Consider the following 27,892-nt stretch of genomic DNA (forward strand, 5'->3'; position numbering starts at 1 on the left):
CACCACTATGCGCTGAATAAAGAGCATGAAATCCACTCTTGACTCTGAGTATATTTCACTGGCGATGAGGATGGGATCCCACTGAGCTGACTGCCACACACAGCAGCGCAGCACCGCCACCTGCCGCACCGCTGCCTCGCACCGTGTGATTTCACACATCATGCCCCAAACTTCCCCTGCCACTTCCCACTTTCCAGGCCTTCGCTGTCTTGATGGAAACAATTGCTCTCTTCAAGTTAGCCCGCTGTGAAACAGAAATCACGTGAAGCATAAAGGAACACTTTCTGTTTTTATTTATGACCCATGGGCTGGTTTTTTTAATGGTCAGGTAAGTAATAAGACTTTGAACTGCATTGGACTTTTTACTTTTGAGGCTTCCGGTGTATAGTTAAAATTGCCAAAATATACACGATCCCAATAATAAAAATGAATATTTGCACTACCGTCGGCTAGAATTACATTATTTGAAATGAAACCTGCCGTGCATATCTTGACTATGAAGACATTTGAGATAAATTGGACATAGCTAAGGGCCCCACTGACTAATATCAAGGCTGCCAAAGAAAATGACTTTATGTACAGTGACTCCAAATTCTCAGGTCTGCCTTTTTGGAACTGTCAGAGCAAACACACGGAAGCTTTGAAATATTGAAGAGGAGGTGACCTAGGGGTCAAACTACATTTTATACTTTGTATGGTGGCCGCAAAAGGTCTCAGTAAACATTCTCTCAAAAACCTTTATTTCATGAGAGACTGTTGGTTTCCCAGCTCCTTTCCTGTAAACACTGGCTGAGATCTCAGCCGCCCCCCAAAAAGTGCCACCCCCCCCCAAAAAAAGTGCAGCCTGAAATCACAAAAGATTGCAGCAGCAATTCTGGCCACTGTCCTCTCCTGAGTAAAAATGGGGTGTCCCATTTTTCCAGGTCAGTTGATTGGTCTGCATTTATTGATCCTTCAACCTGGTTTCTTGGTGGGGACGCTAGGTGACATTGAACAGTTTCCAGTTCATTTTGCGGGGAGCAGGTTTATTGCGCAAGACTTCCAACCAACCATAACTACAAAACTTGAATTTGTCAGTATGCAATTGTATCCTAGCCAAATCTAGTAACAATCTGGAAGCACCTTTCCTTCCTTCTTTTCTGATTTTTAATTTTCTTTAAATACCAGGAATAGACTCTCTGTTCAGTCTGTCTTCGGGGAACTGATTTTGACTGACTGGTCCTTTTCATTCTATTATGCTTGTCACTTGTAGTGTTTTAGTATTTAAGCAAACATAACAAAACCACCCTGGTCTCCAGTGCCCCAGAGTGTAATTGGATAGTTATATTAATCTGGACTTGACAGTCTAGTTCTCTAGTTTCCTGGACAGGAATTGCCACATAACTGGAATTTCTTGTGACAACTCTCTTTAGAGGGGGAAACAACAAATATCTCCAATAAAAGTCACTTCACGTTGCTACCAATAACAAGTGATCCTTCCCCACCAGACCATTTGTGAAGCCCTGTTCCTCTAGAGCGCTGGTGCCTTTAAGTCTATTTTTAGGAAATTGTGTTTTTATTAATTTCCTGCCTTTCGGTCATGTGATAGTATCATGTTAAGTGCTGAGTTCTGTTGCATTATTCTCCATGGCATTGTAATGCTTGGCATATGACTAATGAAATTGTATTCTGATGGGGGGGGGAGGGGGGAGTCTTTGAAGTACAAATTGGTGTCAGGTGTTGTTGATTGCAGACTGGGGGTGGGGGGTGGGGAGGAAAAGAAAAACCTTGCACTGAAGCACTTCCTGAGTTCATGTCAAATGGGAGTAGGGATTAGACAGTAAACGAAAGAAGTACGAAAACCAAAGCTAGGGCGAGACATGCGGCTTCAATAACTGGCCACAGAGCTGGCCCACTGATGAGATGGGGGGAAGCACCTGCCTCAGGCAGCAAAAGAAGAAGAGGCGGTGCCCTTCCTGCCCCACCGCCACCAGAATTTTCCCCCTCTCAAGAGGCAGGCCTGTTGTCTATGTCCATGGAGTTTTCTTGGCAGGGATACTGGAGTGGCTTGCCGGTTCCTGCTCCAGGTGGATCATGTTTGGTCAAAACTCTCCACTATGACCTGTCCATCTTGCACGGCATAGCTCATAGCTTCGCTGAGTTATTCAAGCCCCTTCGCCATGGCAAGGCAGTGATCCATGAAGGTCCGTATAGTTAAAGCTATGGTTTCCCCAGTAGTGATGTATGGAAGTGAGAGCTGGACCATAAAGAAGGCTGATCACAGAAGAATTGGTGCTTTTGAATTATGGTGCTGGAGGAGACTCTTGAGAGTCCCATGGACTGCAAGAAGATCAAACCTCTCCATTCTGAAGGAAATCAGCCCTGAGGGCTCACTGGAAGGACAGATCGTGAAGCTGAGGCTCCAGTACTTTGGCCACCTCATGAGAAGACTCCCTGGAAAAGACTCTGATGTTGGGAAAGATCACAAGGAGAAGGGGACGACAGAGGATGAGATGGTTGGATAGTGTTCTCGAAGCTACCAGCATGAGTTTGACCAAACTGCGGGAGGCAGTGGAAGACAGGAGTGCCTGGCGTTCTCTGGTCCATGGGGTCACGAAGAATCGGACACGACTAAACAACAACAAGAAGAGACAGGCATTCTAGCACCAGTGGCGTAGTAGGGGTTGTCAGCACCCAGGGCCGAGCAGAGTGGTTATGTATTTTGCGTTTTTATATTGTGAAGTTATCTTGTGAACCACCTTGAGACCTGTGGGTATATAAATATAAATATAAATATAAATATAAATATAAATATAAATATAAATATAAATAAATATAAATACTAGAAAGTGATGGGAAAGGAGACCTCCTTCTCTCTGCCAGGAACTACTGGAGAACCACTGCCACAGAGATGGTAACACTGTGCTTGATGAAAGCAGGATCTGACCTGAGACCCCTTCCACACTGGTGTTGTTTTATTGCCAGTGTATTCTGCACAATGTTCTTGACGCGTCTGTTATTTGCACTTTCCCCAAATACGTGCTCTTCTCTCTTTTTTTAAATGTTGCTTGGAGGACTGCATTGCAAAATTCACATCAGCATGAATTTCAAAGGGCAGTTAGCGTACTCTTTCAGAAAGCACGAGTTTGACAGATTCAGCTTTCAATACAAACAGAATAGAATTTCTTAACCATCCCTACCGGGAGCATCAGTATCTGCAGTCAGGCATACAACAGATCCAGAAAATGATGTGGAAAGCTGATACAGTCAACACCCCTGAACAATAAAGATCGGGGCTCTCTCCTTTCTTTCCATAATTTGTCATAATAAATGTCAGTGTTATGTACTGAAGTTCTCACCCTGGGCCAGCAGGGGGGGATACTGTAGATAATTATGCAAATGAAGGATCAAAAGTGATGTTCAGTGATTGGATAGTTTTAGAAAGTTGCTACAGTAACGTTGTACTGGAGCTCTATATAAGCAGGCTGACTGAGCCCTTCAGCTCAGTTCTGTTCTGGCTTCTGAATAAACAAGAGCTGTTTGAAGAATCGCTGTGTCGTCTGATATGTGCACCCACAACTTAACAGTCAGTGTCACGTCCAGTGTGCACGTTGCAAATTTGTGGCATTGCTGGGATTGTTTGCTTTGGTTCTAGGCCAGGGTTGTTGTTTTTTAATACACTCTGCTCAGGAAGACCATCCACACTTCAGCTCATAAAATGGTAATTGCTGAGCAGTCTTGGAAGCAGAAGAAAATTGTAAATGAGTAGTGAGGATAAGTGGGAGAAGAATCAGAAGTGATTGGATACCCATTAAACGTTCTCTGAGGAGCTGCTGTATTTTCAGGCAGCTTTTTCATGCCAATTTTACTTTGAAGATACATAAATTTTATAATTCTCATCATTAGTGCTATAAGCATGGTAAAGTATAAGTTAATTCTACAGTAATGTGATTATTAAAACCATTAGTCAAAGCCAAGGGATCCATAATTAACTTATTCTCCAGCATCAAGTAAATGATTCTACTGTGTGCTTTAAGGAAGCAATTGTTCACTGTTATGCAAAATACACCAGAGCTATTAGACTATAAAGCTCTGCAATCTTATAATTAAATTATAAATTTTACATATTTTAATAATCCATCCTATATATTTTAATTGTTTTCTACATAATATTAAAAAGAGAGAACTATAATTCTGTTCTTCCGTCTCCCAGACAAATGGAAACATTTCAAAAGTGTTCAACAACAATTGATATCGAACCGTTCAAACGGATAGCTGTCAATCAACTAGAGGGGGGTTTTGTAATAGGCCCTGAGACAAAACTAGAGAGCTACATGATCACCTCCTGATCTAGAGCAACAAAGGATCAAGAAAGCGCTTCCAGACTGCCAATATTTTGCACGAGGGATTCAAGTGCACACTAGAACTTTAGGTTTGTGCCCTGTTACCCTAACACAAGGGACGCGGGTGGTGCTGTGGGTTAAACCATAGAGCCTAGGGCTTGCTGATCAGAAGGTCGGCAGTTCGAATCCCCGTGACAGGGTGAGCTCCCGTTGCTCGGTCCCTGCTCCTGCCAACCTAGCAGTTCGAAAGCATGTCAAAGCACAAGTAGATAAATAGGTACTGCTCCGGTGGGAAGGTAACTGGCGTTTCCGTGTGCTGCTCTGGCTTGCCAGAAGCGACTTAGTCATGCTGGCCACATGACCCGGAAGCTGTACGCTGGCTCCCTCGGCCAATAAAGTGAGATGAGCGCCACAACCCCAGAGTCGGCCACGACTGGACCTAATGGTCAGGGGTCCCTTTACCTTTTTACCTTAACACAACAAATCCACTTTTTAAAAATAGGAAACAGACTTTTGCAGTGTGTACAATGAGCACTGCAAAAAAAATAAAAATAGGAAAAACTGCAAAAAAATAGGAAAAACATTGTAAATTGTGGAATGAAAGAATGAACAATTTACATATTTTGTAAACAAATCAAGATGAATGCTCAACAAAGGGCTCGTCCACACGTTACTTGTAGGAAGCAAGTATCTGAGAGGTTTTCCACTTAACACTATTTTTTCATTTGTTCCACCACTTTCTCCAGGAAAACCCGCTCTTTACTGCTGAATCAGTGCAAACGTCAATCCACGGAATACCGTATTTTTCAGTGTATAAGACGATGCTTTTTGCTAAAAAAAATAATAGGCAAAAATTGGGTGTCGTCTTATACATGGAAAGTGAACGGGGGGAACGTGCTATCAATGGCAGCAGCAAGCAAGAGATTGACAGTGGTGATTGGGCGGGTGATTGGTGGCTGCAGGAAGGCCTGCTGGCGATTGGCTGTGGCTGTGGCAATTGGACAGGCGATTGGTAGCTGCGGCAAATTCTTGCAGCTGCTCCAAGCGGCAAATGTATACAATGAAGATTGGCTAAGATGATTATAAGGAAAATACAGTGGTAGTGAGTGTCACTCGTATGATAAAATTTAAGGGAGGTGAAGAAAGGAGGAACGCTTTTATAAATACTTCCGATTTATTGTTAGTTATTGTGGAGCAACAGATTTTATCAAAGCCTGCCGGCAAGGGCACAATTCTCCTTTTCTGGTTTCTTTTTGGCTGAAGTTATAGAAACGAACAAGTGCTGTGCATATCCTTGTTTGGTTTTTATGACTTAATGTGTTTGGAACACAGTTACTAATTTATGTCACCTTTTGCTGGGGAATTGAGACACAGTTAAAGAAATGCACACAGCGGCAATGTAAAAAATACATGTCAGGTTCACAAGTAAAGGAGAAGACTGTTGTTGGTTTTTCTCGTGTGGGGTAGCAGTAGCTGCATTCCAAAACTGTGCCAAAGAAACTTGACATTTACTCTTGACTGTTATTGATATGGGGAAGCTGTGATCTGGGGCTAATTTCTCTTTTAAAGCCTCTAGTGTTTGTTCCAGATTCATATTCCAAACCGAAAAGTGGAATGTGACTGTGACATGCTTTCTTTCGCTCTCTCCTCCTCCTCCTCCTCCTCCTCCTCCTCTTCTCCCCCTTTCTTCTGGCTTGCCTCCAAAAGGTCTTTGCTTCTTGTTGATGACATTCTCAAGATGAAACCCCTGGTGGCTACAGTTTTCCTGGTAGCCCTGATGCAACTTTCTCAGTCCTTCCCCGCCTGGTACCACAGAGGATGGCTGAGACTGCTAAGGGAAGGGGACAGCTGTGGAATATGCAACCTGGAACTCTGCCCCGTGCCTACAGCCTGCCAAGCAGGGACCGTGTTGGACTCATGCGGCTGCTGTCCCGAATGCGGGAATGTGGAGGGGCAGATCTGTGACTTGGACGAAGGCAGCCATTTTTACGGGCAATGCGGGGACAACCTGGAGTGCCGTTTGGATGTCCGTGACATCAAGTCTGGAGAAATCCCCGAGCCACAATGTGTCTGCAAGCTGCAGGAGACTGTATGTGGACCTGAAGGGAAGACCTATGAGAACATCTGCCAGTTCCATGAGGCTTATGCAGGAAAGGGGATAAATGCGAGCATAAAGCACAAAGGACCATGCAAATCGGGTAAGGAAAGGCAAAGCAGAGTCTAAAGTACCGTATTTTTTGCTCTATAAGACTCACTTTTTCCCTCCTAAAAAGTAAGGGGAAATGTGTGTGTGTGTCTTATGGAGCGAATGCAGGCTGTGCAGCTATCCCAGAAGCCAGAACAGCAAGAGGGATCGCTGCTTTCACTGCGCAGCGATCCCTCTTGCTGTTCTGGCTTCTGAGATTCAGAATCCGCCCCCCTTGTTTTCCTCCTCCAAAAACTAGGTGCGTCTTGTGGTCTGGTGCGTCTTATAGAGCGAAAAATATGGTGCGTACCTGAGGGAAGCTGAGATTTACTAATGGTGATATTTGGCAGCATAGTCTAGGGATGTAACAGAGGGGCTCGGAAATCACTCTTTGGGAGTTAAGCAAATGAGCAATTTGTTATCTTTTTGGAGTTTAGATGAGAAATCCTATGTGTGTTTATGCTAAAGTGACTCCCACTGTGTTCGGTGGTGTTTAGGTCCAGGTAAGGATATATGGGATTGCAGTCTGACAATGCAAGAAGTAAAACTTATTGACTTTATTGGGATTTACTCAATTGTAGATTTGGCTTCCCTAAGGACATAGGCACAAGTGTGATATTATGTGATCCTGGAATGAGAAAATATACTCCCCCTTGCATCCAGTTTCCCCCCTTATTGACGTTTCATTAGATAAAGTTCCTCTTAAGGTAACAAATAGTAACAACGAGGAGTCCTGTTCAAAGTGTGTCTTCTGAGGCTACAAAACATTGGATGCAGAGTCCACAAAGCTTTTGTTAAAGCATGTGAACGTGCTACGGAATTGCCAACGTAGCCTGTGAGATTAGCATTGTAGAATTCACATGGGAATTGACAACCTGTTGATCAGAGGGGAGTGTGAAAATGTGAAGCTGAAGAAAACAAATTGCCTGCAGATTTGTAGGGGGGCCATAACAGAGTCCTTTTACCACTATCCATGAATGAAAGGCAGGATTGAAGACTATAGGAATATGGGTAAAAGTATGGAAAAAGATTCTCTTTATTTAATAGCTAAAAAAGTAATCAACATAAAGCAGCTAGGTCCAATCTTAGTATATAAAGTTGAAATTAACAAGACAGCAACATTGATATGAAAGATCTAAATAGCCACTGTATGTCAAAATAGGAAGGTACAAGCTGAAACAATATATAATGTTTAAAGTCTCAGACCCCCCAAATCCCTTGCAGTCTTATGCAGATTTAAATAAATCACATGCAAGGTCATGTTTCTTTTTATACCGAAGAACAAACCTTTGCATGCAGCTTCACTGCATGTGAAAAAGCCCAACGGAAAAGATAACCAAATGGAGAGATTAGTTCTTAGCCTCCTGGCAGCTTTATAGCCTGATGTGTAAATGATTCATTCTTCTGCAATTAGCATCATCGCTTTACAGGATTCCAAGAGATTTAGCACAGCCTTTGGAGTGAGGTCCAAATGGCACGCAGTTCCGAAACGGAGCCAAGACGAATTTATATAAGATTTTCCCATATGTGATTTTCTGCATTCTTCAAAGCATGCCAGTGATCTATAGCAGTCGCATGTGACATGTGGCACAGTGATAACTCCCAGGCACCCTGTTCATACAAAGGCACCCGGGTGTATGACTGGCAATGTCAGTGAAATGTTTCGGCAACGCTGGCATCGTCTGTGCCATTCTGCAGGCGCAGTGGTCAGAGCTCTCCATACGAAAAGCACAAGGATCTCAGGCCAGCCTAGAGGTGACATAAATTGCGCCTGTAAAATGGTAGTATTGGGCATGCAGTGAATTCTGACAGCAATTGGCAATGCTTCGTATAAATTTACAGGCCCTTGCTGGGTTGAACTGATCTTCTCCTGTTCCTTGATCTGTGTAGGACAATGTTGTATGTATATCGGAAAACGCTTTTAGGATTCCATGGGCCAATAGAACAGAGAAATATAAGGATAAATATCTGAAGTATGTACATGTGTGTGTTTGAGCATGGGCATGGGCATGAACAGAGGAATGTCGTCAGTTTATGTAATGTGAGAGTTTCAAAGGGAAAATAGATAGATCGCTGCAGTGGCAGAGCACAGGGGTGGTACGCCCGGGGTGGCACACATGCCCTGTGCCCAGGGGTGGGTCCAGCCACCCACGGGGTGGGGTGAGCCTGGGCAGGACACTCTGTGGGGCCTCCAAGGAGCCTGCCTGCCTCCTCCCACTCAGCAGACCTACAGCTGAAGGAGAGGTGGTAGGCGGACAGTTTGGGGCAGCATGGAGCCTGCGGGTGCCCAAGCCACTGCGTCACTCGCAGGAGAGATGTGTGGCTCGGGTGCGCTGCAGGCCCTATGGTGAGTGCCGCCTGGCATTTTGTCACCCCCCCCTTAGTGGTGACACCCGGGGCAGCCCGTCCCCCTTCCTCCGCCCCTGGATCCCTGTCCTCGGGGAGCTTCCAATCTAAAATAAGAGGTGGTCACATGTCACATTCAACTAGTTTGCAATCTGTGAACCTGTGCACACAAATAATTAAGCAACATGCTGTCATAATTATTCACATGTAACATTCAATGGGGACGTGGGTGGCGCTGTGGGTTAAACCACAGAGCTTGGGACTTGCCGATCAGAAAGTCGGCAGTTCGAATCCCCGCGACAAGGTGAGTTCCTGTTGCTTGGTCCCTGCTCCTGCCAACCTAGCAGTTCGAAAGCATGTCAAAGTGCAAGTAGATAAATAGGTACCGCTCTAGCGGGAAGGTAAACGGTGTTTCCATGCACTGCTCTGGTTTGCCAGCAGCGGCTTAGTCATGCTGGCCACATGACCCGGAAGCTGTATGGCGGCTCCCTTGGCCAATAAAGCGAGATGAGCGCCGCAACCCCAGAGTCGGTCATGACTGGACCTAATGGTCAGGGGTCTCTTTCCCTTTACTAACATTCAACGAGTGTACAGTTTGTGTGCCTGTGTGTGCAAATCAACAAGTGCACAATTACCTGTACTTGTGTTGTGTGTAATTTATGAACAAGTCCATAGGTAACAGACCATAGGGGAAATGGGAGGGAGACGAGGGCAGCAGGTAATGAATGTGTGAAAACACCGTCATCTGTAGTTAAAACAGTTACAGCTGGTAACTGGGAGCAAAGTTCTCATGCTTCCAGTCTCTTCAATCTGTACAAATATTAATATAGTATCTGCAATAGGTCTTACTTCCTATGATCACAGCTGATTGATCTGGCCTAGTTTGGAAGTAATCGACGTGGTACCTTCCAGGTGTTGTGGAATACAACTCCCATCATCCCTGAAGATTGGCCATGCAGGCTGGGCCTGATGGGAGTTGTAGTCCCAAACAACTGGAGCGTGCTGGTCCCGGGGGGGGGGGGTTACCGTGCGGCGTGATCTAAGTCCGGTCCTAGGTCAAGGGTAAGGAGGCTGTCCGTCAGGGGCGAAGCGAGGGCCAAAGGGAGGAGTCAGGCGTGGTCAGGAACTCAGGAGAGCAGGTCAGGGTGCCGGCAGGAACAGGTTACCAGTGATGTTGCTCCCGCAACCTGGGACTGGGCTGACTGGCCTTTATCTCCTCTGGGGCCTAGGGCGGTCCCGGCTCACAGGTGACTTGCCTCTCCTGGCCTTAAGGCGAGCACTCCTCCTGAGAGAACTTAGTTCCCTCTGCCTCTCTGCCCTGAGCCTCTGCAGCTCAGGCGAGGCTGGAGGGTTACTGGACCCAGAGGCAACCTCACCTTCCCCTGACGGGGCTGAGAGTGGAGCACCTGCAGGCAATGGGTCCTCAATCACCTCCGGAGCCAGAGTGGATTCATCTGGTGTCTGCTCCTGAGGATCCGGCACAGGAGAATCCTTCAGATTCAAGCCCCTGCCCCGGCTCAGCCGGCCCTGGAGGCGGGGACTCCTGTGCAGGCTGGGATTCCTCAGGTTCAGCCTCTGAATCAGATTCCCAGGCCATCACATGGAGGAAGCTACATGGGCTACTCACAGCCTAGCTTGTGCCGCACTGGGGTTCCACTTTGTGACAAAGCCTGTGTGTGTGCAGAGCTATACAGATATGGACTCTCCCTCCTCTGATGTTTACACACAATGCATGTGTGTAATGGATTCCCCCTCTTCCCTTTAATCGTGCAAACCTGCTTCATGTGCGTCTAACGCAAGGAGAGGGCTATTGCTACTGAAGATTTTAAGAGGCAGTCAGTTTGACATTCCTAGAAGTCAGGCAACATAAGGGTTGTTCTGCTCTCCCCACTAGTGAGGAATTCCTGGGGCTGTGGTTCCGTGGCTTAGCCTTGATTTCCCCTGAAATGAGAGATCCATTGAGAGCACGGGTGGAAGCAAATGGCAAATTTGCAGTTCTGCAAATATCACATCCGCTGCACCCACTTAAGATATCAAGAGACAGAGGCGCCCCTTCATTGCCCAGATGAAGAGAACAACACTTTTAGCTCTTTCTCAAAAGTCAAATCTGTTCCCTACTTTGTTCTCAGTTTGGGGGGGATGTGTTTCTTCTTATTTGATTATGTGTTTAAGTGCATTCTCCCCTCTCTGCCAAGGAATGAGCAACCCTAGTCAGATGGGTGGGGTAGTTGCTGTTGTTGTTGATTGAAGAGCCGATTGAAACTAAATCCTTCAAAGACAGAGGTCCTATGGCTAGGTCGGGATGGCATGGGGATGAGGGACCAACTCCCTTCTCTTGCGGGGGCCCAATTAGTGCCATTGCCTTCCGTTAAGAGTTTGGGTGTAATCCTTGACGCCTCCCTTTCCATGGAGGCGCAAGTTACAGCAACAGCCAAGGCGACATTTTTCCACCTTCGCCGCATCAAGCAGTTGGTCCCTTACCTTTCCCGCCCCGACCTGGCCACAGTGATCCATGCGACGGTCATCTCCAGGCTTGACTACTGTAATTCGCTCTACGCGAGGCTGCCCTTGAAGCTGTCCCAGAAACTCCAGCGGGTGCAGAATGCTGCAGCGAGGCTCCTCACAGGGTCTCTGCCATGGGAGCATATTCACCCAGTGCTTTTCAAGCTGCACTGGCTCCCGGTGGAGTACAGGGTCAGATTTAAGGTGCTGCTTTTGACCTTTAAAGCCCTTCACGGCCTAGGACCCTCGTACCTACGGGACCGCCTCTCCTGGTATGCCCCACAGAGAGCCTCAAGGTCCATAAATAACAACACCGTAGTGGTCCCAGGCCCTAAGGAAGTTAGATTAGCCTCAACCAGAGCCAGGGCCTTTTCAACTCTGGCTCCAGCCTGGTGGAACGCTCTGCCTCATGAGACCAGAGTCCTGCAGGATCTGATTTCTTTCCGCAGGGCCTGTAAGACAGAGTTGTTCCGCCTGGCCTTTGGCTTGGAGCCAATTTGATTCCCTCCCTCCCTCCCTCTCTTTCTTTTTTCTTTTCCTTCTCCTCCTGCAATGAGGCTACATTTTAATATTTTAATGTTCCATTATTTTAATGTTGTATTTTATTTTTGTTTTTAAGTTGTAATCATTCTTCTTGTTTTTATTATTGCTTGTAAGCCGCTCTGAGCCCGGCCTTGGTTGGGGAGGGTGGGGTATAAATAAAAAATTATTATTATTATTATTATTATTATTATTATTATTATTATTATCTGATGCCTTCTTACTTGACTGAAACCCCATTCAACAATGGGAAATACAGGATTTCAACAACAGATATGCTTTTTCAATTCTGCATCTTCAAAAGCCCCAATCTTTATTACAGTGTTACCTCAGGTTACATACGCTTCAGGTTACATACGCTTCAGGTTACAGACTCCGCTAACCCAGAAATAGTGCTTCAGGTTAAGAACTTTGCTTCAGGATAAGAACAGAAATCGGGCTCCGGCGGCACGGCGGCAGCGGGAGGCCCTGTTAGCTAAAGTGGTGCTTCGGGTTAAGAACAGTTTCAGGTTAAGTACGGACCTCTGGAACGATTTAAGTACTTAACCCAAGGTACCACTGTACAGTGGTTGCTCATTTAATGTGTTCAAAGGAAGACATTAAATCAACTCCCTCTAGTGGTCGTATGTATATCTGTGTATATAGATATATATTATATAGATATGACATACTCTTTATTTATTTATTTTTGAAAACAACACAATTGAAAACCACATCGACGTCCTTCAGACAAATGGCAAAAATTCTACGTGGTCTAGTATTTCACAAATTTAATCTGAACGTGAAATGGAAAACTGCATTGTAATTACATTTTTAAAAGGTGCTCCCCCCCCCCCCCGCAAAAAAGCATAATGACTTTAATAGCTTGATCAAAATGAAAGTTATAAAACAGAATTTAGTGCCCAAATGAACTGGCAGCAACTCACATGGTTCACAGTTATAACTGTCCTTCATGCTGGGTTCAAAATTAACAGCTACCATTTGGAATAAAAGAGGTGTGTGGGGGGGAATCGAAGCATTCTTGTAAACAGATGGGGTGTTCGGCTTCACTGTGTGCAGCAGTGGTAACAAGAACACAAACAATGCTTAAAAATGCTTTTTTTAAAAAATGCCAGTGTAGCACTGGCTAGCTGCTGAGCTGCAATCATGCATGCAGCGACCTGCTTTAATCTTGTGAAAGTCTATGGGATTTGAACTGCCTAAATCTACTCAGGATTACAGTCTTCTTGGCCACAGGTGGGAGGGAGAATTCTGGGTTCAGTACTTGGGAAAGTCACTCTCCCTCTGCAAGAGGTTATTGTGAGGATGAAATGCTTTTCGGAGTTGCTTAGAAAAGGACAATTATTTATTGTTCGTTCCCCATGCTGTGGGAACTGCACTTGCTGCAGATTGGTTTTGGTGCCCTGCTCAAGGTCTGTTTGTTAACATTAAAAAGCCCTGAACAGCTTGGGACCAGGTTACTTGAACGACTGCTTCCCCCTATACCATCATCTGGGGAAATTATACTCCTGGCACCACACCCTTCATAATATCATAGGATGCAGTCCCCAGAAAATGGTCATTTCCACCTGTTTTCCCTGTGGCAAATATGAATCAGCAACCACCAGTTGCTTCAGACACCTTGAGATGACCAGGAGTTTGCTGACCCATAACCCAGTCTGACTAGACAGCATCTTAAAAAGTAGAGACATCACCTTGCCAACAAAGGTCCGTATAGTTAAAGCTATGGTTTTCCCAGTAGTGATATATGGAAGTGAGAGCTGGACCATAAAGAAAGCTGATCGCCGAAGAATTGATGCTTTTGAATTATGGTGCTGGAGGAGACTCTTGAGAGTCCCATGGACCGCAAGAAGAACAAACCTCTCCATTCTGAAGGAAATCAGCCCTGAGTGCTCACTGGAAGGACAGATCCTGAAGCTGAGGCTCCAATACTTTGGCCACCTCATGAGAAGAGAAGACTCCCTGGAGAAGACCCTGATGTTGGGAAAGATGGAGGGCACAAGGAGAAGAGGACGACAGAGGACGAGATGGTTGGACAGTGTTCTCGAAGCTACGAACATGAGTTTGACTAAATTGCGGGAGGCAGTGGAAGACAGAAGTGCTTGGCATGCTCTGGTCCATGGGGTCATAAAGAGTTTGATATGACTAAACGACTAAACAACAACAACCCAGTCTGACATGTTTGAATCCTCTGATTTGTTTAATGTTTTTATGTGCTTTGTTATATTGGTGTTTAATTGGTTATTGGTTGTGTTTTTGTACTTGTTTAAAGATTTTGTTGACATATTGTTTGTTTTTAGTCTTTACACCGCATATTTTTTGAAATATTAAGCAGTTTTCATTCGGCCATTCATAGGGAAAGTTATTTCTCCAGCTCCTTCGGGATTAAAATCTATTAGTGGCTAACTCTGGCTCTTATTAGGCCTAATAGATCAGCAATTTGACCTTGCCTTGGTTTTGCAGAAGTGCAAACATGAGACCATTCTTGGTTACCACAGTCCCATTCGTCACACGTGTACTCCTAATTCTCACGGTCAGAGATGACACAGTCTACAAACAAACAACACAGCTGCAAACTCTGGTCTCAAAAACCCCAAAACAACTTATACAATTCCCAAACCGTGCACACAGGCAATTTTATGGCCCATGACACTTTCTCTGCTCCTTCTTTTCACTCTTGGGACATGCTCACATGGAGATTTATCTAACCCTCTATGAAAAAGCCTCTCCTCCTCCAGGAGGGGAGGGATTGTGAGCGGGAACAGTTTCCCGCGTTATGCAGGGGGCGTGCCGGCCCCTGCCCTGCTCCATTGCTGGCGTGCCACGCCTCCCAGAAGAACACCCAATCGGGCGGCAGCTTGGGGGCGTGGTTTATATGCTCAAATGCGGCCGCGCCAGCTCTCCCCGCCATTGCACTGCCGATCTCTTCAGGTCACCCACCCACCACTCCCTTTAGGGCTTAGCTGTTCGCTTGACCTTGCTATGGACCTGTGGTTGGTCGCCCTGGTTGCCTAGGGGGCCTGGTAGGATTTTTTTCCAATTGGCAAATTGGCACTGACCTTTTGGTTTTTTCGCCTACCTCGTAGCAATCGTCACAACTTTCTTGGTATTTAGCAGTTAGGCACTGGAATAGGTTGTTGGTGTATGGAAGGGCAAGGTGTGGCCATCGCCTATCCCTTCACTTTTGGATATTCCATTAAAGGAATCCGGCAGTCGTGGATCCTGTCCGATGCCCTGTGCGGCTGGGGGCCATGGCACGACATCGGGGGAGAGCTTATAGTTGTATTTGCATCAACAGGCTCCCCCTACTGGTGGTTAACCCTCATCAGACTCACCCCTCTCTGAGTGGGTGGAGTCAAAATTTGTGGTTGTCCAATGCCTAAGCCAATACCTCTCACATGCTGTAATCAATAAAGCTGTGGCCTTTTCTAGCACATTAACCTAATATGCTGTGTCCATGTGTCTTTATTATTCCCAAGCGGGTAACGGGTCCTCGAATCACAAACACCAAAGCTTTGTGACTTCACTAATGAGTTGTCAGGAGTTGCCAACCTTTGGGAGTTATTGGGTGCATTGAGTGAGTGCTGTGTGTGCCAGTCACAAATTGGCTGCTGTAGGGCGGTGGCATAACACACAATGCTTGTCGTAAGAAAACCTCTTTGAGTTGTTTGTTTGTTACAATCAAGCAGTGTACAAATTTTATAAAACAAGTAAATAAAATAAACAAATGAATAGAATTAGCCTGTGTTGTGAAAGCTGTTTAATGTGATTCTTGAGCATGGTGATCCTCTCAGTTGTGTCTTTTCCAGCTCCTGTTATTTCTTTGCCACCTCGAGACACCCAGAATTTCACAGGGAATGACGTCATCTTCGGTTGTGAGGTATCTGCATATCCCATGCCGCACCTTGAGTGGAAGAAGAAAGGAAATAAGATGTTTCTGCCAGGAGATGATGCTCATATTTCAATACAGGTATACAGTTTAAAGTAGGTAAGGCGATATAATCACCTTTTCTTTGCGGTATCAGGAGACACAGACCTCTCCCTACAACAAAATGGCGGCTGAAGAAGACATCTAGAATTCCTCACCTTTCAAGGCTGGGAAAAGAAAACCGAGGATTGGTTTGGGAGCAATTTTTTGGGAGCGATTTTTAACTTGTTCATAAATGACTTGGAGTTTGGGATGAGCAAATTGTTCAGGTTGAATTTAAAAAAGCAAACCAACAATTTGCTTGTCCTCTTTGCTCTCCTCTTTGCCATGTTGAGGAACATTGCAAAAGTAGTTGCTCCGTACATGACCACAGAACATATATAACGTTGCAATCAAAATCTCAATGATGTACATTTCACTGATGTCAGTGGAGTATACACGGTGAAGACTTCATCCTATTTATTATTTGACCTTCATTTATTTGTTATTTGGCTTTCATTTTCTCAGGCAAGAGGGGGACCTCGGAAGTACAGTGTGTCTGGATGGTTACAAATTCAAGGGATCAAGAAATCAGATGAAGGTGTCTACATATGCCAAACAAAAAACAAATATGGGTTTGCCTATTCATCTGCAATGCTGAAAGTTATTGATGGTAAATTACTGTATTATTATTATTATTATTATTAGTCCTTTTTCCATGACAGGGGACTCAGGGTGGTTCACAGATAAAAGTAAGAAAACCTAAAAACATAGAAAAAAACAATAATTAAGAAAAAAATTAACATTGATAGAAATGTATATCTATTAATAATATAAACAGCACGGCACCAGCCCTTTTATTAAAAACAATCAGTTCCCAAAAAGTCTGCTGGCGGAAGGACATAAAAAGATCAAGCTTTCGGTGGTGGTTGCCTGATTCTGCTAATAGGAACCCAAATTGTTCATTTCAAACCAGCACAGTGGTACCTTGCAAGACGAATGCCTCGCAAGACGGAAAACTCGCAAGACGAAAGGGTTTTTGGTTTTTTGAGTTGCTTCGCAAGACGATTTTCCCTATGGGCTTGCTTCGCAAGACGGAAACATCTTGCAAGTTTGTTTCCTTTTTCTTAAAACCGTTAATACAGTTGCGACTTGACTTCGAGGAGCAACTCATAGCACGCGGTGTGGTAGCCTTTTTTGAGGTTTTTGAAGACTTTGGTGATTTTTGAAGCTTTTCCAAAACTTTTCCGACACTGTGCTTCGCAAGACGAAAAAATCGCAAGACGAAAAAACTCGCAGAACGAATTAATTTTGTCTTGCGAGGCACCACTGTATGTTTTAGATAGGGAATCTATGTTTCAGTGGACATAATGGCTTTTTTAAATCAGTGTTTCCCAGTCCTGCTACCTGAACTGAACCTGCCCAGGAATGAAACTGGGCCCTCCTGCAGGCAAAAGAGGGCCCTATCCACTAACTTATGGCCACTCCCCAATCACAAGCTTAATTGTTAACACTAAATGTCCCTTTTTCTGCAGACTCATCATTAAATTTCCAGAATATTCCTGGCAGCTGGAGCACAAGCGATGGCACAGATTACGGAGACGATTTTGATTCTGCTGAAGACGAGGAAGAGGCAGAATATGAATCTGGAGACTATGAAAAATGAAGCAAGTTTGGATTGTGTAAGGGGTTGTTACGTGCTGATGCTTTCAAGTTCATCCATTTTGCTTGTGTGATTTGCACTGTCCTGAAACCTCATATTATCACAACAAAAATGTGTATCAAATTCTAGAAATTATCACAGTGCCTAGAAGTATACATACCATTTCAATCACACTATTCTAATTTTAAGCCTCCATTATATTTATTATATTCAGAATCCTGCACACTGAGAAAAACCATAGTGGCAAAAGATATAAACGTTGCACTTATCAAGATCCCTCTACAATTCCTTGTGTGAGATATAGCTCTCTGTCATACAGCTGTAGGGCAGGAAAGTCACATGAGGACTTCACAGTCACAGTAAGTTGTTGAAGACCGATACCACCACGTGATTGCTGTCCAGAGTGCAACAAGAGTGGGACAAAAATAACCTGTTAAAAAGTTACAGGATTTCAGCAGGAAGTTACACTGATTGGAAGTGCAGTAGTGTGACCATCCCAAAACATTTTCACTGCCCTGATCAGTGGTAAAGGTAAAGGTAAAGGACCCCTGACCATTAGGTCCAGCCGTGACCAACTCTGGGGTTGCGGCGCTCATCTCTCTTTACTGGCCGAGGGAGCCGGCGTTCAGCTTCCGGGTCATGTGGCCAGCATGATTAAGCCGCTTCTGGCGAACCAGAGCAGCGCACAGAAACACCGTTTACCTTCCTGTCAGACCGGTACCTATTTATCTACTTGCACTTTGACATGCTTTTGAACTGCTAGGTTGGCAGGAGCAGGGACCGAGCAACGGGAGCTCACCCCGTCACGGGGATAGTTGCATATTATTTAGTCCCCATGCAAAAGGGAAGAAAACCCTTTCCAAACCCAGTGGTACCAGCTGATTCAGAATTGCTGCCATTTTTATAAAGCAGTGACATGCTGCAGGAGTGAAAGGCAATACTCTTCAACCTTTTTTTTTCTGTTGGAGAAGCTGAAATATTCTGGGAATTCCCATTATATGCTGAAGGCCTGTAAATTGGCATTGTTAAAACTAGAATACCACATCTTTGTGGCATGGAAGTTAATCAAGCAAAGTGGTCCCGTTGCAGGTGAATTTCACTATGGTTTCAACAAACAATTTTCCATGTCTGAAGCATTCGTGTTTCATCTATCACAGTATGGATTTATTTCAAGGTCAGCTTCACATAAATAATTCAATCTAACATTTTAGGGTAATCTGCAGCACAAAACATTTGACAAACTACAGATTGCTTATTTGCAAATAAATGTATTTAAGTCTAAGGACAACAGTTAAATATTCATAAGCACATAATATATAAGGCAATACTGGTGATAAGTTCCTCTTTTTATACTCCATGGACACCTCAGATCCATTATAAGGGTAAACCTCCTTTGGAGGTGTTAAGTTTTAGCTCACAAGCCTTTTGAATGCTGGAAAGTAGGACCTGGTCATACTAAAGCTGGTGACAAAATATCACAATTAGCACAATTAAATCCTCCTTTTACTTCCAGACAACTCTGATTGTTCAGAGCCTATCAAGGAGCAAGAGAAATCACTAGTTTGCCAGCAGGTTGACTCAGGAATTTCACCCCTCCAGTTTATCTCAGAAGCTGGCTGCCCAACTCTAGTGCATTTTCCCCCTCCCTTTCTTTCAGGATTAAAAGAGCACATTTGCTTGCTTGTTTTGGCATTAGAATGAAACATGCCCTTTGGAGGCCTAATTCTCACAGAAAGCACTAAAAAGAGGCAAGCGGTAAAACCATTCACAAACGCACTTTTTCCAGCAGTTTTGCAAGTCTCCTCTCAAGAAAGTTATCCATATTTCTATGTTCCCACCTGATTCTAAAACTGCAAGCAATATCTGGTGTGAGTCTCTTGGACAATTGTTGTTCAGTACTTTCTGAGCAGCCCTCAGGCAGAGGCTCAAAGGTCTCAGTTTCAGCAAATCTCCGTCTCACTAACCATGTTCAGGCGATCTCAGGGAGATTGAATAGCCATTTGCATGGCTGCAGTTTCAGTCTGCCCCACAACCATGATCACTGATTGGAGATACAATAAATGAGCTGTGGTGGTTAAATCAGCGCCAGGGATTTTCAACTCCAGACTTCAGGTGGAAGAAAACTTTGGAGTGAATGTTCCTTCATGCCAAATAAATAAATAAAAATCAAATATATACATGGGGAGGGGGGCCCTGGCACAGAGACAACTAAATGTCAGGAAGAAGAATTCGAGTCTGGCTTCCTCCTAAGGAGTGGTTGTGCCAATTTGACAATTAATGTTCTAAGCCCACCAATAGTGAGTTGCAAGAAAGACAGTGCTTAATATTGACTCAAGACAGTGCTTAATATTGACTGTAGGGCACTGGGCCCATCAAAGACATCACAACAGCCCCCAATATTGATTGTTTCATTTTAATTTAAGTGTGTCACTGGCAGGACATGTGTGTTGCATACAGAAAGTTGAAGTTTCCGTACCGACCACCCCAGCTAAGGCACTAGGCTATCTCACACACATTCCATATTCTCCCAAACTGAGCCTTACTTAAGCCAGTGTGATGTTGCGGTTAGTCTAGGACCAGGAATCTGGAATTTTTCGGATACGCCTGTGCACATCGGCATGAATTTGAAATTCTGTCTGTGTTCGGCTACCCGGAGCTTAAATACATGACCTTCCACACAACCTTCCACACACGTATTTGGAGAGGTTCCCTAACTTGGCAGAAAGAGAAAAGACCTGAAATACAGGACAAAACTGTTATCCACCTGCTTTCTACATTGAAATACGGGACAATCCTGTATTATACAGGACAAGTGACAACAGCGCCAGATTGAACCCTATGGAGGGCCCTTAGGGCCTAGGCAGTCGCAATCTCAGAGGGCCCTTCGCAAATTATCTCCTAATATGTTTTTGATTTTACCAGCCAAACCAAATCAATATTATTTTGACCCCCAAAAGGCCCGTAGACCGGCGCCAACTCTGCCTATTTGGCAACCCCCAACCCTAGCTCCCTGGGGTCCAGAGACCTTGTTATGAAAGTGCGCCTTTCGCACATGTATCATAGGGGTCAGGGCTGTATTTAGGTTTGATGTGGCCCTAAGCCAGGGGTAGGCAACTTAAGGCCCATGGGCCGAATGTGGCCCAATTGCCTTCTCAATCTGGCCTGCAGACGGTTCGGGAATCAGTGTGTTTTTACATGAGTTGAATGTGTGCTTTTATTTAAAATGCATCTCTGGGTTATTTGTGGGGCGTAGGAATTTGTTCATTTTCCCCCCTTCAAAATATAGTCTGGCCCTCCACATGGTCTGAGGGATGGTGGACCGGCCCATGACTGAAAAAGGTTGCTGACCCCTGCCCTAAGCTACTGAAGGTATATGTCCAGCTGTCCTTTGTCAACAACAAATTGTCACTATTTTTTTCTGTTGAATAGTGATACCTCGGGTTAAGTACTTATTTCGTTCTGGAGGTCCGTTCTTAACGTGAAAGTGTTCTTAACCTGAAGCACCACTTTAGCTAATGGGCCCTCCCGCTGCTGCCGCGCCGCCACCACATGATTTCTGTTCTCATCCTGAAGCAAAGTTCTTAACCTGAGGTAATATTTCTGGGTTAGCGGAGTCCGTAACCTGAAGCATCTGTAACCTGAGGTACCACTGTATACGCTTATGTGGTAATTGATGGACCTAATAGGCATCTAAAGCCATTTGCACATAAGAAACAGGAGCCTACACAACACAAAACACTGTTGCTGTATGTAGGTTTTATTTTATTTCTTTTTTATCTTACATTTTGGAAATGTACATCCTTTTTTTCCCTCTTTACATTTTTGGGGGACCCCAAGAGAGTGGAGCCCTAAACTAGAACTTGTTGAGCTTATATGTAAATCCACACTGATAGGGGTCAACTCCTAGGGGGGTCTCCCCCCCCAAAAAATATATATATATTTGAAGGGGCTGCCTCACCCCGCCCCCAGGTTGATGGACACTGCCATTCAAATAGCGCGCGTGTGCCGTGACACGTGACCAACCCTGTGGGCGGGGCTCAACCTGCCCGCCTGTCATTCCGTTCAGGTCGGCGCCCTTGACACGCGTCGAGTTCAAACGGGGCCAGATAAGGCGGCGGGGATTTAAAACACGCGCGGAAATACTTCAGAGGGCCGCGAGGGGCCTGGTTCCTCTCCTCCCTCCGCGGTGCTCCCCTCAACCCCTTCCCCGCCGCCGCCTCCTCTCGCTCCGCCTCCTCCCGCCGGGCCTGCCCTCTCCTCCTCCGGCCCGGGCTGCTCGCGGCGTCGCCCTCCCGCCCCGCTGGAAGATGGCGCTGAGCGGCCAGGTCAGTGGGCGCCCCGGGCGGCGGCGGCGACGTCGAACCCGGAGCCTGACCGTTGCGTGGCGGGGAGATGGCTCGTCCCCGTGGGGAGTGGGACGCGCGGGGGGGGGGGCGGGTAGGCCGCCGGCCGAGCGGGGCGGCAGCGCAGCCCCGGGGGGAAGGGGTGGGGGGCGGGCGGGAGAGGAAGGCTGCCCCACCGCCGCACGTCCGTTGGGGATGCGGCGAGGAAGAGACGCCTGGGGGGGGGGGGGCTGCGGGGATCGTGTGGGGCGGGGAAAAGTAAGGTACACACACACACACACACACACACACACACACACAAGAATATAGATAAGAAAAAAAGGATGTACATTTCCAAAATGTAAGATAAAAAAGAAATAAAATAAAACCTTTCAAGAATAGAGGGATGTCAACTATATCTATATCTAATCTATATATGGACATATATATGTATGTATCTGTGTATATATGCACACTTCTTCAGATACGTGTATCTGAAGAAGTGTGCATGCACACGAAAGCTCATACCAAGAACTAACTTAGTTGGTCTTTAAGGTGCTACTGGAAGGAATTTTTTTTGTTTTGACTATGGCAGACCAACACGGCTACCTATCTGTAACTGTGTATATATATAACTGTAGTTACAGGTAGGTAGCCGTCTTGGTCTGCTGTAGTTGAAACAGAGACCAACTAAGTTTGTTATTGGTTATGAGCTTTCGTGTGCATCTGAAGAAGTGCATGCACACGGAAGCTCACACCAATAACAAACTTAGTTGGTCTCTAAGGCACTACTGAAAGGATATTTTTTTGTTTTATATATAATTGTGTGTGTCATGGAAAGTTACATGTGCGTTTGTGTACAGCTATTTCTGTGTGCCATGAAAGACACAGGTGTGTGTATGTGTAATTATTTGTGTGTGTCTTGAAAGACACATGTGCATTTGTGTATAACTTACTGGTATGTGCCTTGAAAGACACATGTGCATTTGTGTATAACTGTTTCTTTGTGCCATGTATGCATGTATTACTCTTTGTGTGTCTTGAAAGACACATGTGCGTGTGTGTATAACTTACTGGTGTGTGCCCTGAAAGACACATGTGCATTAGTGTATAATTCTTTGTGCCATGTATGCATGTATAACTCTTTGTGTGTGTCTTGGAAGACACATGTCAACGTGTGTATAACTTACTGGTGTGTACCCTGAAAGACACATGTGCGTTTGTGTATAACTATTTGTGCCTTGAAAGGCACACACATGTATGCATGTATAACTATTTGTTTGTGTCATGAAAGATACAAATGTGTATGTATGCATGCATGCAGAGAGCATGTGGCACCAAACTTGCAAAGTTATGCTATCTTCTTTATGCAGATCAAATTTAATGTAAGTTCACCCCCACCTTTTTAATATATTCTATTTCAAGCACCAAACAAAACATTTATTTCTCAAAACTGTGAATTTGAATTACACATAACACCAATGTATTTTAATTACATAAGAACAATTGTTGCCTTCATGGACAAATGTCCTTGTTTGACACTCCTAGATATTTGTTTGGTTTGGCCTTTCTTTTCTCTGTTTCTGATACTCTGTTACAGCTATTTTTCTTGTTTTATATCCATTGGAAAAAAATAAACAAACTCCCACCAGATTATCTCTTACAACTGTAAGTCATGTCTGGAATCTATTCACCACACATTGGGATTATCTGTTTAAAGCATTAAAGCCAAGTTTGACATGTTTGACATCAGTTTTTAACCTTTAAATCTCTAAAAAGTCTGGGTCTGGGATATTTTAGGGAATGTATTTTCCTGCATTATCTCACCCCTGAGAAGTGAGATAAGTGATTGTGAATTCCATTGTCAAGGGTGGCTTGATTGGCATCTACTGGTGGTGACTCCTTTTCTATAGAAAAGGGAAGTTTGCCTGATCTCCATGCTTGACTCTTGGACAAAGCAAGAGGGAAGTGGGTGAATCCTCAGTGAAATAATAGCCCAATCCAGAGCCCTGACAGTTTTTGGGAAGTGTGTATGTGTTGGGTGGTGGTATGCCTGCCCTAGACTCCTCCCCTTGTTGGGGGAATGGGTAGGCTCTAGATCCTGTTGATATGAAGCTTCTCTCAATGTGTCACCATGAAGTGTAAAGTCTGAAATATCAGCTGCCCATAGAAGAGCAGTTAATGCTCAATCTGCTGGAGCTTTTAAACTCCGGTTGTATACTTCTGATATTATCTCCTGGCTGGCTTTAGTTATTTGATTAGTATTATTTTTATTGAATCTGTTGTTTGAATTTTGCGCCTATGCTACCTTGGAATGAAAGGTGGCTTACAAATACTTGTGATGATTTCTTTCTGTCCATTAGAGGTACGAGGTACATAACACTACTTGAAGTTTGTATTTGCATCATGACTGCACTCATGCAAACAATGAGGGGACATATTGGGGCCTCTAGTTGGTGCACATCTGAGTTTGCGGAAGGTAGAGAAAAAGTTGGTGAAACACTCTTTTGGCTGGTGACCAAGAATACCCTATTCCAGTCCTTTCCTTTTGGGAACAGAAAAGAAAAATATTTGATATCTATTGGGTAAAAATTCAATTGTTTATTTCAGTTTTAGGACATATTTACATATTCAACAAAATTTACTCTCTTCTGGCTAAGACAAGGGTAGACAAGCTGTTGCCCTTCAGATGTTGTTGGCTTACAATGGCTATTATCTGTGATCATGAATGGGGTTTATGGGAACTGGAATCTAGTAACATCTGGAGGACCATATCTTTCTCATCCCTGCCCTAAGAACATAAAATGGACATGCTGGACCAGAACATGAGCCAGTCTAGCTAGCCAGGTACAGTGGTACCTCGCAAGACGAATGCCTCGCAAGACAAAAAACTCGCTAGACGAAAGGGTTTTTTGTTTTTTGAGCTGCTTCGCAAGACGATTTTCCCTATGGGCTTGCTTCGCAAGACGGAAACGTCTTGCAAGTTTGTTTCCTTTTTCTTAACACCGTTAATACAGTTGCGACTTGACTTCGAGGAGCAACTCATAGAACGCGGTGTGGTAGCCTTTTTTGAGGTTTTTAAAGACTTTGGTGATTTTTGAAGCTTTTCCAAAACTTTCCCGACACCGTGCTTCGCAAGACAAAAAAAATCGCAAGATGACAAAACTCGCGGAACGAATTAATTTCGTCTTGCGAGGCACCACTGTACCCCTTAAACCTTACAAGTAGGTAAGAAGGTGAAGGTATCATTCCTTTCAGCATGGAGGTTCTGTTTAGCTATCATGGCCAATAGATGCTAATAGACATCCCAGAAGGAGACGTCTAACTCCCTGTGAAAACAATATGTTGTTAGGGTAGAGAAGGGGTAGTGTTAAGCACTTTGTATTTTTATGTACTTTGATAATCATCTAATAATTGTCCTTCACATGAAGTTGCTATTACTAGGGTAATGACTGTACCTTGACATGCACTCTGCTTACAAAGGGCAATTATAGATATTCAGCATAATCTTTCACTAAGAGCAGATCAACAAACATTTCACTTTGTTTGAAATCTGTTTAACCAGATTACAGTGGTACCTTGGTTTAAGAACAGCTTAGTTTATGAACAACTTGGATTAAGAAAGCTGCAAACCCGAAAGGAGGTGTTTTGGTTTGTGAACTTTGCCTTGGAATAAGAACATGTTTTGCTTCCTGTTGAGTGTGTTCCATTTGTAAATTGAGTCCCCTGCTGCTGTGGGAAAGCATGCCTTGGTTTAAGAACAGACTTCTGGAGTGGATTAAGTTCATAAACCAAGATACCATTGTACATCCACTTTGTTAGTTTTGTCTTAATACTCCTGCATCCCCAGTAATACGTGAATACGCCTAAGTTTTATGGTGATGAGATTCAAGCTTACTGTGTTTTAACTGTGTGGACACAGTATGTTTTCCTAACTGTTATTATATTTAACCTGTATACCTGAGAGAGGAGGGAATCACAGTGTATTTGGGCAAAAGTTATTCATGCACCTTGATTCTTCCTTTGATTAGGAAGGATATCCCACACCTCACAAGTGGTGAGGTGGAAACTAAATTTATATTCTTTCTTGGTAAGTGGGAAATAAATGGCAAAGACCAAAAGCAGCACTGAAAATATTGATTATTACTGTTAACTTTGCCTGCTTTCTTGTTTGTTAAGTGCAAGAAAAAATATTGCTGATTTAGATGCTCAAGGAAATTTAATTGCTTGTGCATGATCTTCCATTTTGGATCTGACAAATAACCCCTGTTTCCTTTGCACATATTCTACTTCAGTGCTAGGATATGTTTCTTGGGTGATAAATGAACAAATTACTTTTGAGCAGTGAGTGGGAGGAATTGGATGAGCATCCCCTGTGTCCTTCCTCCCTACCCCTTGGCAATGGCTTAGGGATACTTCATTATTTAAACACACAGGGTTGCACTTGCAATGTATGTGCATTTAACCAATGTGATTTCAAGTTTATGCACTTGGCAAGCTGGGAGGGTGGGCAGTAGGCTGGGAGGAAAACATAGGCAATTCCACCTGCAATTGCACTTGCATTTGGAGGTGCAGTTAGAGTGTGTGTGTGACCTTAGGAGAGTATTACAGGCCATTTCCCAGTTTTAAAATGGTTTTTCTGACTACATACAATTGTGGTTTTATGTGCTGTCTCTGGAACAGAACCCAAACAAAAGATGTGAGTTGATTGTATCTGACTTTACCATACAGTGATGCCTCGCAAGACGAAAATAATCTGTTCCGCGAGTCTCTTCGTCTAGCGGTTTTTTCGTCTTGCGAAGCAACCCTATTAGCGGCTTAGCGGATTAGTGCTATTAGCGGTTTAGCGGCTTAGCGGCTATTAAAGGCTTAGCGGCTTAGCGGCTAAAAGGCTATTAGCGGCTTAGCGGCTATTAAAGGCTTAGCGGCTTAGCGGCTAAAAGGCTATTAGCGGCTTAGCGGCTATTAAAGGCTTAGCGGCTTAGCGGCTAAAAGGCTATTAGCGGCTTAGCGGCTTAGAAAAAGGGGGGAAAGCGAAAAAAATCGCAAGACTCGCAAGACGTTTCCGTCTTGCGAAGCAAGCCCATAGGGAAAATCATCTTGCGAAGCGCATCGAAAAACGGAAAACCCTTTCGTCTAGCGGGTTTTTCGTCTTGTGAGGCATTCGTCTTGCGGGGCACCACTGTACTTTCTCGAGTCTAATGCACCATTGAATCTAACATGCACCTCAATTTTCAGAACCTTGAAACAAAAAAAAGTATTTGATGGTGAATGTAAATGTGCCATCGAATCTAATGCGTACCTTAATTTTCGCAACGCAGTTTGGCCAAAAAAGGTGAGAGTTAGATTCCAGTAAATATGGTAGTGATACTCAGGAAAGACCCATTGAGATGAATGATATTAAGGTAGTTATGAATATGACTTGTATACAGCCCATTCTGACTTTCATATTCTATATCAATGTGCATGAATAAATAGTACTGTGAGGATATTAATGGAGGGCAATTCATGTCTGATTTTTACCCCCAGCAGAGTCTGGCAGAGCTAGAAGTTCTTTGTAAACAGCTCTACGAGGGGACAGACTTAGCACAGCGAATACAAGCAGAAAAGGTGCTATTGGAGCTTATTAATAGTCCTGAATGTCTTAGCCAATGCCAGCTTTTACTGGAACAAGGAACAGTAAGTGCTTCAAACTTTATTATCTAAATACACATTCATTAAATGCCCATCCTTTCTCTGCTTTTCATAAACCGTAGTGTGAGATTTGAAAGTAGTGATAATGAACTTTTGTAGATTAAAAGGAGATTCCCTCCAACCCCAATGAAAATAAGTTGGCTGCAACGTAATCATTGGAGGTGCTTTTTCTTCTGCTTGTTTTGCTTGTTTTGATTTTCAAATGACACCCCCCCCCCCATTATGGATAAGGTTTGTACAAGCATTAATACTTTAGAAGAACATAGCAAATATGTCATATTTATGCATAAGTTAGGAGCTTACCATTCCACATGATAATGGTTTGGTTTACACAAATGAAATATTAGCTCCCTTGGGTAAAATGGTGAAATCATTCTAGACTCTCCAAGTTTATCAGTCTAAAGCTATGAT

General features: G+C 44.2%; 2 protein-coding genes across 6 annotated transcripts in view; both read left to right on the forward strand.

Moving 5' to 3' along the window:
• Positions 1-5,944: 5,944 nt before the first annotated feature.
• Positions 5,945-18,790, forward strand: LOC114593642 (kazal-type serine protease inhibitor domain-containing protein 1-like). Its single transcript, XM_028722177.2, has 4 exons — positions 5,945-6,520; positions 15,705-15,865; positions 16,331-16,475; positions 17,338-18,790. The coding sequence occupies exons 1-4, from the start codon at positions 5,950-5,952 to the stop codon at positions 17,466-17,468; spliced, it is 1,008 nt and encodes a 335-aa protein (XP_028578010.2). The 5' UTR covers positions 5,945-5,949; the 3' UTR covers positions 17,469-18,790.
• A 2,717-nt stretch (positions 18,791-21,507) lies between these two features.
• The window catches only part of RANBP17 (RAN binding protein 17), a 181,266-nt gene continuing 174,881 nt past the window's right edge, over positions 21,508-27,892 (forward strand). For 2 of the 5 annotated variants that reach the window (XM_028722171.2, XM_077926482.1), the window contains exon 1: positions 24,676-27,466. In XM_028722171.2, coding sequence (XP_028578004.2) covers positions 27,296-27,466 — 171 coding nt within the window. In that variant the 5' untranslated portion in view covers positions 24,676-27,295. Of the gene's footprint in view, positions 21,791-24,671; positions 27,467-27,892 lie in introns of those variants that run through there. The other 3 variants (XM_028722173.2, XM_077926479.1, XM_077926480.1) reach the window with 3 other exon arrangements.

This window comes from Podarcis muralis, chromosome 3 (genome assembly GCF_964188315.1).
Source record: "Podarcis muralis chromosome 3, rPodMur119.hap1.1, whole genome shotgun sequence".
In the NCBI taxonomy this organism is placed as follows: domain Eukaryota; kingdom Metazoa; phylum Chordata; class Lepidosauria; order Squamata; family Lacertidae; genus Podarcis; species Podarcis muralis.